The sequence below is a fragment of the Oryzias melastigma genome, linkage group LG11 (genome assembly GCF_002922805.2).
Source record: "Oryzias melastigma strain HK-1 linkage group LG11, ASM292280v2, whole genome shotgun sequence".
NCBI lineage: Eukaryota > Metazoa > Chordata > Actinopteri > Beloniformes > Adrianichthyidae > Oryzias > Oryzias melastigma.
The window spans coordinates 12286720-12299748 of record NC_050522.1 but is presented as its reverse complement, the minus strand read 5'-3'; the positions used below and the strand labels follow the sequence as shown (position 1 = coordinate 12299748).

The window sequence follows — 13029 nt, the reverse complement described above, 5'->3', positions numbered from 1 at the left end:
TGTTGGTAGGGGGGTTGTTGAGGAAACCGAGCTCAGCTGGGAGGAAGTAAGCTGAACTGACTACTTCAGTGAGTTAGGGGAGTTGAGGATTTTGTGTGTTTTTGGGCAGTTTACAGACAGTAAGAAAGTTTTAGAGGCTCCACATTTTGATGCTGAACTTCTTCAGTTCTTTACTGGTGTGTTGATGCTTCTTTTCCGAAGTTCTCAGGCAACAACTTTAAAAGAATCCCAAGTTCTGATGAGTAAGGAAAGTGAACTATATCACTTAGGAAAAACTTTATGCTGTGAAACTTTTGTTGTGCAGCTGAAAAAACAGCATCAACACCTTTTTATTGTCATGATTTTTGCCATTGCTGCATGTCTTTAAAATTGCACAATAATCGTACAATATTATTGATGCGCTGTTAACTCAAACATATTTTTTTTTACTTTTATGCTAAACTTTCAGAGACGATTGTGGAAAACTTTATTCCCACATCATTTTTGTTATGGGTGGATCTCGTATCTGATCGCCTGTGCACAAATTTACCAGATCGTGAGATCTTAAAGTAAAAAAATAAAATAATAAGAGCTTTTTAAAGGTAAAATGATGCAACCTAATCCAACTAACTCGTGAACTCAGAATGTGGATTTGGCACAACCCAAAAGTGTGTTCTCCCTGACATGAAACGATTACTGTTGGTTATTTGAGATGCAGTGGTAAATCAAAGCCAGATGGGTGTTGACATGTTGATCTTTCAGACTACGAGTGGTGGAATTATCAGATTTTTTATGCATAAAATTGAAATTCCAGTACAATTATTTAAATGACCTATTTTTTATAAATTATTGTGCTATTTGCTATAACGTTTGATAAACAAAACATTAACATTTCCTAATTTGATTGGCGCATTCCAGTAGTATCTTCCCAAACACCAGAAACATACACAATATCCTAAATATCAAGCAAATCATTGCTATTTTGTATTAGTTTTTGGAATTATGCAGAACTGTGAAAAGTATTTCTCCCTATAATTATTTTTGCAACACTTGCCTGTAATAAATAAGCTAAAAAAAGAAAAAAAACTATGATGCAGATTGGGCACATTCTGGAAAAAAAGACAAAACCATAATTATTTTCATGTTAAATTTGTGTGACTTTGGAACACACAATACAAGTGCTACAAGTTTTTGTTGTTTAACATTCTTGGTATAGTCCCTGAGGTTTAACCCAGACTTGTGACAAGAGACAGTTTGCACTTGTTTGCTTTAAGAATCTAATTTTTATAGTCCTGTTTTCTGTAAAAGTTTTTGTGTAACTTTGTTAAAAAAAAAATGGATTATACAAATGAAGCTAGTGTAAGTTGATTTTTGGACATTTGAGACATAATTTGGCTTTGTGGCCTCAAAGGAAAAAAAAATTGATCTTTTTCTCTAGAAGTTTGGAAGATGTGACTTGAACTGAATATTGTTTGACTGAAACTGCTAGGCTTGAGATAGCTATTTAGCATGTGACTTGAGACTCTTCGAGTCTCTTTCATACTTGTGCAGCATGACCATAGACATATATTAATTAACTGGACAAAACAAGGTGTTGAGGTCACCCATACCTCCGGCCCTCACGATATCAGGCCAAAGCCGTCATCGTGGCTTCCTGGTACTGCTGCCGCCATTTTGAAACCCGTTTACAGTGATTGGTCCAAGTGGGTCTGAGTCATGTTTTTAGAGGAACTTACTGTTGCCAATCATGAGTGAGCTTGTTCGAAATCCCTTCTGTTGAAGCGGATCAGGAGAAGCTGTCAATCAAAAGTTTAAGGTGGGGTCAGCGGGCACCACATGCTTTTTCTGAGGCATCTGATTGGTCAGTTTATGACTTGATTAACTTGATAAAGAAAACATATATTAAAAAAATAGGATAATAAAAAAATGTCCAGAAGAATGTATAATTAAGAATGATTATTCTGGCAAATAAAATGACTGAGAAATAATTGTCTATTTCTCAATAGAAGTCTATGGGGTTTTGACTTCTTGGAACCAGCAGGTATTTCCTATTTGGAGCACGAGAGGGGAGGGGTTGATGTGTCCAGTGAATATACAGTCAATGAGCATGACTTCCATTTATAACGAGAGTCCTCAGATTTCAATACATATGTGCTCAAAGATGTATAGAGCTGCTTAGACTTGGAACCAGAGACTTCAGCTTTAAGGCGTATCTGCTCCATATAGATATAATAAATGACTCCAGACGATCACCTGTATCTAACTTCTGTTCCACATTAACACCTGAAGTGGACTTGTGACTGCAGAGTTAAACTGGAATTACCAAAACAACACTTAAGGCATCTGGATTATTTTATTATGATCATAGATCTTCTGTGTCAAAAGTCTGGAATTAGATTTAGGGTTTACTTGAAACTTATTTTTCAAACTTTTCTTAAATTTTGACCTAGGACTCGGACTAGATTTTCTCCCTACTTATGATTTGACCTGGACTTACCAGATTTGAGACTACATTCATACTTGTGAGCAAGTAATTGCTCATTACTTGTTGATTTCCTTAATTGCTAATTTGATATAATAAAGTAGATTTTTTAAATTCATATTCATCTTTATTCACTAATAAGAAAAACTTACAATATAACCTTGAGTTGTAAACTCAAACATGATGGGAAAAAAAGAAAAAATGAAAAGGGGACAGAAAGAGGAAAAACGTAGTTTGTCTACCCCTTTTAACAAATCAATAAATCAATCAGTAAAAAAGGAAAATACAAAATATTCTGCTAATTTGGTATACAATAAGAGAAGATTGGAAAAGAACAAACAAAATTTTACAATTACAACATCAACCATTGTGAAATGAACACCACACCTCGGGGATGAGTAGTTTTTATTAATCCTAGATAGATTTGTAGTCACTGATTATACTGTTTTAATGTAGTTTCTATAACTTGATATTGTTGTAGCATTTTTAATGTCTGTGCTCAATTTATTCCATGTATTTACTCCATATACTGATACACATCACTCATTCAGAAGCATTCTGTATTTTTGTTTAATAAATATTTATTGCCCTTTTATATTAAATTTGCCTTTTCTTTTCATGTATCTTTTTTATTAAATTAGGAGGAAGACATTTCCTATTTACTCTATACATAGATTTTAAAAATTGTTTGATGTCCCGGGAGATAATTGATTAATATGGTGTTGTTTCTTGGTCTTTATCTCACTATCTTCACGTAACTATTTCATAGCTTGTTATCTTGCTTGCAAAACAGACTCTCTTGTTGCAAAGTGCCGTCTCAATGGGATGCATTTCATTTTTACTAACAAGATGTGGCGTGCAACAGGGATTACAAGTCTGTTGTCACCTTGTCTGAGAGGAGCACAGCAGCTGTTTCATTCACAGTCAAGATTTAACTCGCCCTCGCTGCATCTGCGCATCCTCTTCAAACACAGAGGCCCTCTGATCACATCATTGTTTATGACTTGAACGTGACAAGAGCTGCAGCCTCTGAGAATAGAAAGCAGCACCTGATTTCACACACAGTTTTATGTGTGCAGTCGAATACCGTCTTAAAATAGACACCTAAACAAAATGCTAAGTGTTTTAATGCTGCCCTTTGAACCTTGAATCCGTGTTCATTAAATTCAAAATTACAAATATTTTCTAAAATATATCAAAATGTAAAAAAAAAAAAGCAATTACGGTTTAGTACAGTTTGAAAACTGCAAACTACACAAATGATTTCACAGTTGCTACAAATTCTAACAAATATAAACGCATTAAAACGCCTTTCATTAGTGGGATTTTCATTTTTCTCCAAAACCTTTTTTTTTTGTTATGGCTAAAAAAGTCTTGCAAATATCTCAAACTTTAAACATAACATGAATGTGTTTATGAAAACATTTCAGACAGAAAAGGGCGCTGTCTGTTTGCATAGAATAATTACTGCTGCATATTCAGGTTGTCATTAATCTCAAAACAAAAGCATTAATGTTTATGTAAGCCGCCATGTTGGTTCGGTGGTTTCTTGTTGTGTGCTTAACTGATTTTTTAAAATCTACTAATGTTAATTCTGTATTTTATTTTATATTAGATGCATTTTTTTCTGTTTAATCTGCAGGCACTTTCTCCCTAAAATAACATTAAAAATAACATTTGTCCAACAAAGTCTTAAGTTGTACATATTTTAATAGTTATTAAATGCGACATGATCTATGTGACTAACACATACAATTCCAAACATTTATTTAAGAAACAAAAAAGAACTTTAAATGTGTGGAAAATTAACTGTCTCTCTTTGCTTTTCTTCTTTATAGTTTTTGCAGAGGAGCTGCAAGAAGAGAAGAGAAGTTTTTTACTTTCATGATGTTTTTGTCTGTAGGAATTTTATTCCACAAGACTCAATTTTTTATGAAACATTTCTTAAAGGAAAGCCAGAATCTAATTTTTCCTGCTTAATTTTGTAGACATCATTTTTTGCTGCAAAAACAAGCTGTGGATTTTATTTTATTTTTTTCATTCATAGACCCTTTTGTGGATACAGTCAAGTTTGATGCTGACTGACTGAAAAAGGAAACCCATTCCTTAGTTTCCCTATCGTTCACTGACTGAATTTCAATCAGAGAAATTCATCTGCCTCTAAATTGCTTTGACCCAACATGTGGTCAACCTTTTTTGTGACCGATGAAGAGGGCCGAACGGTGGCCCCAGGAGCGGCGGGGACAGTTGGAGGGGTAGCAGGACCGGCTCCAGGCGCTGGGGGTTTGGCCAGCTTGATGGGGGGTCGCGGCACTTTTGGGGGAAAGCGCCGCAGGACGACGTCTGCGGGACACGGCCTGAGTGAGGCCCAGGAGGGAAAGGTGACTAGCGTTGTATTGTACCGCCTTATATTGCCGACATTTCCTCAACTTTGGGACTACATTGTCCGAAAAGGGAGAAACTTCAGGAGGGATTCCAAGAATACAACCAGGATTCTTCCAGGATCATCAGGACCTGGACATCTTGTTGCAACTGATAGAACAATGAAATTAAATCTATACAAGGACATTCTGAATATGTTCTTCCATCAGGAGGACAAAAACAAATGTTCCTTCTTTTAATCCAGTATTTGTTTTTTTGCAGATCAAGTTGGCATTCTTTGTTGCCATCGTAGGCGTAGTGCTAACAGTTCTCGGTGTCGGAACAGAGTTCTGGGTGGAGTTGTCACCCTCCAAGAGTTTCTACAACAATCAGGTGAAAGTGAACCCATTTCTGGGTGAACCTCAGAAGTGTCAGAAGACTTTTGGTGTGTTCTACTAACAGGAATCTGTTTTCTTGAACGCTTTCCTCTTGCTTTGCAGACCTGTTTAACCGCTCACATGGGCCTGTGGAAGGGCTGCACCAAGACCTTGTGGGTGGCCGACATTGACCCAGAACGAGAGAGCTGCGGCCCCGCTGAGCTGCCGGGAGGTGATGGAAGTCTCACTGACTGCTTGGCTGGATGTGTGTCTGTTATGTCTGCTGACTAATCTGTCGCAGGTTTGAAAGTATGATTGACAGGTACAGTGGCTGACTGGACGTGTGTCAAACATGCAAGCTTGGACAGCTGTGATTGAGGAAGTGAGTGGGAGAGAAACAGTTTGACTGGTTGGAACAGCTAGGCTTTAATCTGTATGATGTCTCTACTTTTATTTTTTTTAAAAAGCCCCAAAATGCCATATTGAGATTATCAATAAACCAAAAATGTATTAGTTTATAAGTTTTGAATAGATAAAACCCTTCAGGAGCACATGAAACGTCTTTTGTTGGAGAATAAAAGAAATACATGAAGCTTACTAAATGAAAATTGGATATATAAAAGCCAGTGTGAGTTTAAGGACCCACTCCAATGAAAATGGTGTCTTTGACATGTTCTTGAGGCATTTTTCTCATGGTGGATGAGATATATAAAGAACATTAAATTGGTATTTCTAAATATTTCTTTTGTAGTAAATTAGAAGCAGACAAAAGTGCCAATTGAAAAAGCTTGTAGGTCTGATGAAGGGCCAACAACATCAAGCCACGCGCTCCCTTCCATTCCACCATTTCATTCAGATGCATCTGCTTTTAAGATGATTAGATTCTTGTACGTCTTTATTTTCTTTATCTGAGCTGGCATCTGACTCTAAACTGTACAGCTGGATAGAAAATGGTGGAGACAAAAGCATGATGGGAAATGGGAGAAGGCTTACTCCATGTCAACAGTCCTGTCCACAAATCAGAGGTTCAAGATCATTCATCGGTTTTATCCAACAGATCAATAAATGCAAAGGCTAAAAAGAGATATTAATAGAAACTGTTCATTCTGTTGTCAATTTGAGGAAACATTGATGCAAATGTTTTGGACATGCAAAGAAACAAACTGAAATCATTTGGGTCAGACTAACAATTTTTATTAAAAATTAAAATTTATCTACATTTTACTTTAATATAGAAAAGCATCTTATTTGGTTATGATAATAAGCTTTCGTCTCAATTTTATTGAATAAATCTCCTAATTTTGCTAACCAAGTACTATATTCACAAAACTAAATTCAATAATAAAGCTTTCAATGTTTTGATTTATTGGCCCAAATGTATGTACAATTTATTTTCCCAAGTACAAACAAAAAATTATTTTTAACGTGTCACCTTGCTGAGGTTTATAATAAAATATAAATTTATTTCCCTGAGGTATATTCTGAACAATTGATGAACAGTTTAATTTTCTTCGTTATTTACTGTATGTAATCTATGTTTTCAATTAAAAAAAAGAATCAAAGGTGAATTTATGATGAACTGCTTCCTCTCTGGTTTGTCCTTGGAAAAAAAACAATATTATAATTAAAAGACCACTGGGAATGCTTTTTTGTGGCACCCACAGTGTTAGGTTCGAATTGTGGAAGGTGTAAGCTAGCAGGAAAGAGTGTAAACAAAGCGATGATGGGGAGTTAGGGCAGGCTTACTCTGCTAACAGTCCCACCCACAACTCAGAGATTAATTTCTAATCTACTACTACACTGTAAAAAGTGAAAGGTTGGATCAAGTAACAAAAGTTCTGTAATTGTTTCATACAAAATGATTAGTTTATCATTTTAATTTAATTAAACTAATCATTTTAAAGATAACAAATTACATAATTTTTGCAAATTGATCCAATGTTTCACTTTTTTCAGTGTACTGCCTTGCATGAACTATGTTCTATAGAGGGACAGTTTTCTTTTTTTTTCTTTTTCTTGCTATAAATAAGGCGTAATCATAGCTAAAAGGCCACAGAATGTTTTCACAATAGATCAAAAGATGATCCGAGTGGGACTTTACAAAGAAAAGGTCATGAGGATTGTTGTTACTAATGGGACAAAACTATACATTTAGATGAGCTGAGAAACAAAATGTGCCACATTTTCAGGTTTTTGTGGAGCAGCTTCAGTTAAAACAAACGGGAGAAAAAAACAGCTTTGATCCCACAAATCAGGAGTGACGTTTGCACATGTTCCTAGCTGTGTTTGCAAATGAGGGAACAAACTAATGGAGGTGTCACAATCCATTTGAGTGCTTTACCTTATTACTGATGGAGGACGGCCAAAGCGAGCGGGAAGCTTTGTCCCCTTTGAGCTTGTGTTTGACGTTCTGATTGTTTGATGGAGAACAATCCCAGAATTCTGTTTGAGGTTTACGAGTTTGGCTCCATGAATTTCAATGTCTGTGCAGATTAAGAAACCTCCCTCTATTTTTCTTCTTCTTCTGCAGAATCAAACTGCACCTACTTCAAGTTTTTTACCACAGGAGAGAACACTGTGATGTTTCAGAAGACAACACAGAAGAGTGAGTCATGCGACTCTTTTGGCTCTCCCGGCCTCAGCCGCTGCACCAACCCCACCCGCCCACTGATTCTTTTGTCATCCTCCTCAGTGTACCCCTCCTTCTGCACTCTGTTGCTTACAGTCCTTCCCCCCCCCCTCCCATCGTTCATCCCTCTCTTTTTTCTGTGTGACCTCCCCCCTGCGCTGTTTCAGCCTGTCTGCTTCAAATGTATTCCTCCCACGCTGCGTTCAAGTGTTTCTGAGCTGCCGTCTAACCTCTCCCTCTGCTCGCTGCTTCATGTTAACATGCTGCACACTGACTGGAGCTATGCGAGGCAATAAAGTGAAAAGCAGACACTAATGCTGTCCTTGTGTCTTGATCAGATCTAAATGTGGCGGCAGCCATGCTGTCCCTGTTCAGTCTGTTCCTGATGGTGATGGGGACCATCTGCATCAGCATGGCCCTCAGTAAGGAGATCCTGTTCTTCCTTAAGCCCGCGTCTATCTGCTTTATTCTGTCAGGTGAGTTAAAGCAGCCGCTCAGGAAATCTTTGGAATCTGAGTGTCGCTCTTGTGACCCCTCCCCTCCTCTCCTCGGGCCTCCTCCAGGAGTTCTGGTGCTCCTGGCTATTGTGGTCTTCCACCAGTCCATCCTGGCGTTCCTGGCCAGCGATCACACCGTTCCTCTTCACCACGAGCTGTCCTGGTCCGTGTCGTGTATCGGCTGCGCCGGAGCCATCCTCATCGTGGGCGGGGTTTTCTTCCTGCTGCTGGCGCTGCCCTGCAGCCCGTGGCAGAGGTGTTTCCCACACAAGGACAGTGGCAGCTAGAACTAGGAGGAACTGAAGCGGCTGATCTGCTGACTGCTTTTAGCTGTTTCCTTTCTCTGTTGACCTCAGAGGAACTGGAAACCACCGGAATGCAAACGCTGATTGTAGCTGCAGTCCTGTAAGAATGTATGTGCCTGATTTTTTTTTTTAATATATATATCGGTAACTCCTTGCAATCCTAAGTGAAAATTAGGATTTTTGTCGCACTTAGACATCCTAGAGTTAAAAAAAAATACATTTTTTAAATGTTTACTAAATTATCAAGAGAGAAATAAAGGGCTGCACGGTGGTGCAGCAAGAAGGCCACAGTTTAAGACCTTTTCTGTATGAAGTTTGCATGCGTGGGTTTCCTCCAGGGACTCCAGCTTCCTCCCACTGTCCAAAGAGATGCTTCTTAGGTGAATTGATCACTCTAAATTGTCTCTAGGTGTGAGTGTGTGATTCTATGGCCCTGCAGAGGACTGGCAATCTGTCCAGGGTGCACCCCGCCTTTAGCCGGGTTAGGCTCTGGCGGCCCCGTAAAGTATAAAACAGGTTAAGAAAATGGACAGAAGAGGGAAATAAAACTGTTAAAACCAAATTTGGTGTTTGTGAAAAAGTAATTCCCCCTTAGTGTGAAACATCAAAGTAATCAATCACCTAATAAACAAATCCAGTTCCTGTCAGACCAACAGAAATGAGAAATCTCTTCAACAGAAGACGTCTGAAAACATGATGCAGGTGAAACTTTTGACAAAGAAAGTACTAAATACGTCACAGAAACATTTCAGCAGCTTCAAGACAATCCACACAAATAATTTGCTTTTGTATCGACTTTTTATAACCCCACATTGCAACTGTTACGGTAAAAATCATGGGCTGCAAACTGAATTCTATAATATTTGTACTCTTGGAATGTCAGATTCTGATTTGTCAAATGTTTTTTTTTTATTTTATATGTTCCTTGCCCTGAGACAGACTGGCGACCTGTCCAGGGTGAACCCCGCCTTCGGCCATCAGTGGCCGGGATAGGCTCCGGCACCCCGCGACCCCGAACGGGATTAAGCGGTCAAGAAAATGGATGGATGGATGGATGGATGTTCCTTGTGGTACTGCTAAGGTTACTAAAACAAATACCACCACACAGTAGTGATGAATCAGCAGAATCTTCAAGTTTAGCTGCAGCTGCCCAATTTTTTTCAAAAATGCAGACAGCGGCTGTCAGTCAGGCGGGAATGACGTTATAATTGGGCGACAGCTGGGCAGCCGGATTCTGATTGGATGATGTGTAAATGTGTCTGCCGTCCATATCAAGTCCCATCGGCCGCCAGCCACCCGGTGGCCCAGGAATATATTGAAAGTGGACCATTCTGCACCACTGATCACTCACAACTCAGATTTTAAGTGCATATTATAATCTTGTCAATTTACAAATTTTTAGATAAAATAACTCCCAAGAATCACAATGTTCTATCTTCTTTGTATTCCTCTTGATTTTGCAGAAAAAGTTGTATATAGGTCATATTTTGGGATATGTGACCCTTTAGAATTAAAACACATTACACCAATTCCATGAGGCTTTTAGATGAAAACTCCCCAGAAAAACTTTTTTGGTAGTTTTTTTTTTTTTTTCAGCCTTAGAAGCCCAAAAATCTTCAAGCAAGGTTGTGCAAATAAAAGAAATGAAGGGTTCCCCCAAAAACTTCTACATAATGCTTTGATAATACTTTTTGCAATTTTTTTTTACCAGTCAGAAAAAATGCAATGACCTGTGAAGATGCACTTTGACTCTCTTGAAGCTAAACTTCAGCTCATGTTTTAGTTTATGGAGCATTTGTCTAGCACCACTTTAGAGCACCAGATACAGAGGAAACTAGTCGTTTATAGATTTCTCTTTCATTTCTGGTGACGAGATCAGAGCCCATAGAGACACCTTTGACTGCACCATTTGTATCAATGGATTCTCCAGAGTACAGGACATGACAAAGCTTTTGGAGCAGTTGTGTTTCCAGTTTCAAGTCGTTTTTTTTTTAATGGAGAAAGTGGTGAAGGTCAAATGTTTTCATTTTACTCTGCGTATCACTGACTTTTTCCTCAGGATTAAAACCATTTAAAAGGAACGGGGATGGCATGTGAGGTGAAATTGTCGCCAATGTGAAGCTATACCAGTATTTAATCTTAAGCTTTTCCAACTATTACTAAGAAATTAAATTATTCGTAGCATTTTACCCTGATTTTTTAAAACACAGGCAGCAGTAAAATCTATTTGATCTGCATACAATTTTGCCAAAGTATAGTAAAGTAACAGTAACAGTAAAAGAAAAAGTTATTATTTAAGCAAATTAATAATTTCCTAAATCAGTTTCTTTTACTTTAGGCAAAAGTTAAAAAAATCCCTTTTTTCAAATTGCAAATTGCATACATTCCTTCTTTATATTTTATACAATAAAAGCATATTTTATTAACCAGCAGATACATTTTATTGACATTTCTGAGGGGAAATACTTAGATAACTGTACCATAAAAAGTTTCTTACCAAAAATCCTGATCAGTTTATAGCGTCACTTTTAATATTTGTTTTGCTTGTTAATCAAGTGGACAACAGTAAAATGTTTGTGTGTTTTCCACCATGAAAGCAGTCCTGGTACAAAATTATGCAGCTTCATTCATGCTGACATTTACAAAGAATAAACAATGATTTATTGTGACATTTTTTGACAAGCTGATACAAATTTCCACAGGTTTTAATGAAATTGTTCTGACATACACTGTTAAAAAAAGTCTGGATTTCTGATTTTGACTTTTGTTAACTAGAGGGAAAATTGTCCAAGTGAAAAGCTATTTAGGTATTTTTTGCAATCAAATATAACATAATAATTATGTGTATTTCTAGAATTTTTAGGTTAAATTTAAAACCAAAATCAGTCAAATTTGCTCCTTATACATTTTTTTGCTCCTGCTGTCATCGCTTTATGGCCATTCTTTTTGGCAAACAAATTGAGTTTATATATTTTTAAAAATATATAAAAGGTAAAAAATGTAATGAGTCAAAATTATGTTGGAGTAAATACTAATGAACTCCATTAATGTTTGAGCCCAAACTTTGAAACAATTTGAGATAGTTATTATAATTTTAATGTATTCACTGTTTAAGTCAACACATTAAGCTTACAAAAAAAAAAAAAGCTGAAATGTTCTTCCATAAATGCTCCAGTGAGATGCAATCTAACTGGTTTAATTGGTTTCTATATGTAGTTTTCAAGTAGAGTCACCTTACATCAACCTAATTTAGCTTTGGATGGTGTGGAAACAGAATCCCCCAATAAGAATTGTATATGTGGAGGTCTAAAAATGTTCATTTAAAGGGTTGCTAATCCAATAAAGTTTGCAAATGTGTAACAAATATACACTCAATAAATAATCTATGATGTCCTTCATTGAAATCTACATGGCTAATTGGTTGGAGTTGACTCTGCCCACCAATATTATAAAAACGGCAGTGGAATGAGACTCAGCAAAGTTTGAAGATTTTCTATTTTTAATAACTTAAAGGATTTTAAATTTGCCCTATGGTTAAGGGTTACTTAGCTCTGATTTCATTTTGGCTTACATTGCACCACAAAGAGTAAAAAAAGCTTTTTTTAATCACTGTTTAATCACGTACTACAACATTTGCTGCATTGAGATGATCCAATGTGACACAGGAAGTCTTATTTTGAAAGGGAGTCAGAAACAGAAATGACTTTGTTGAACATAATAGTAATTCTCTTTATGTTTTATTAATGCCAAAAAACAACAGTATATTTATATATATGTATTATATATTAGTATTAACATTAACAAGGATACAAATCAGTGTCTCTATTTTTCTTAAAGGTGAAGTCAGACTCTGTGGTTCCTCCCAGGTTATAGTCAGTAAGAAATCCATTCCAATGGCTCTTTAAGTGACAAAGGTTGCAGACCCCTAAGATAGAACATACATTTATTTTTATAAATAATCTAACTATTCTATTTCTTACAGGCGTCGTTTTATTTACGTATTTATTTTGACACCAGTCTCCGGTGGTCTTTTGAGGAACTACAAAATTTATAAAAAATCTCTAGTTTGCAGGTATTTGATGTGCAAAGTTAAAACATATGTTCTTGTCCATTTTTATTCTTATTTTTTTTATTTCTGTTTTAAAAAAAATATTTATCATTCAACACAAGCTAGAGCCACAAAAAAAAGTATTCTCGTGCACTGCACATCTAATCAAAGACAAAATGAAAAACTGTCATTTCATTTCTAATTTGCATCTCACACCGCATCTCTGAAGCTGATTGAAAACTGAATCATTTCATCAGCGTTTCAGATTTCTGCTGATTACAGTCAAAAGGAGTGTATCTTTTTGTTAAAAATGACATCATTCTTTCTCCTTTTCTATTACTTTCTCCATTT

The 13029-nt window shown here is 36.6% G+C and overlaps 1 protein-coding gene across 1 annotated transcript in view; it reads left to right on the top strand.

The window, feature by feature from the left end:
- The window catches only part of LOC112159443 (voltage-dependent calcium channel gamma-6 subunit), a 12429-nt gene extending 653 nt beyond the window's left edge, over positions 1 to 11776 (top strand). Inside the window, exons 2-7 of the mRNA XM_024293494.2 lie at positions 4300 to 4842; positions 5105 to 5215; positions 5323 to 5431; positions 7730 to 7804; positions 8167 to 8304; positions 8392 to 11776. Coding sequence (XP_024149262.1) covers positions 4642 to 4842; positions 5105 to 5215; positions 5323 to 5431; positions 7730 to 7804; positions 8167 to 8304; positions 8392 to 8612 — 855 coding nt within the window. The 5' untranslated portion in view covers positions 4300 to 4641 and the 3' untranslated portion in view covers positions 8613 to 11776. The remainder of the gene's footprint in view (positions 1 to 4299; positions 4843 to 5104; positions 5216 to 5322; positions 5432 to 7729; positions 7805 to 8166; positions 8305 to 8391) is intronic.
- The last annotated feature ends 1253 nt before the right edge of the window (positions 11777 to 13029 follow it).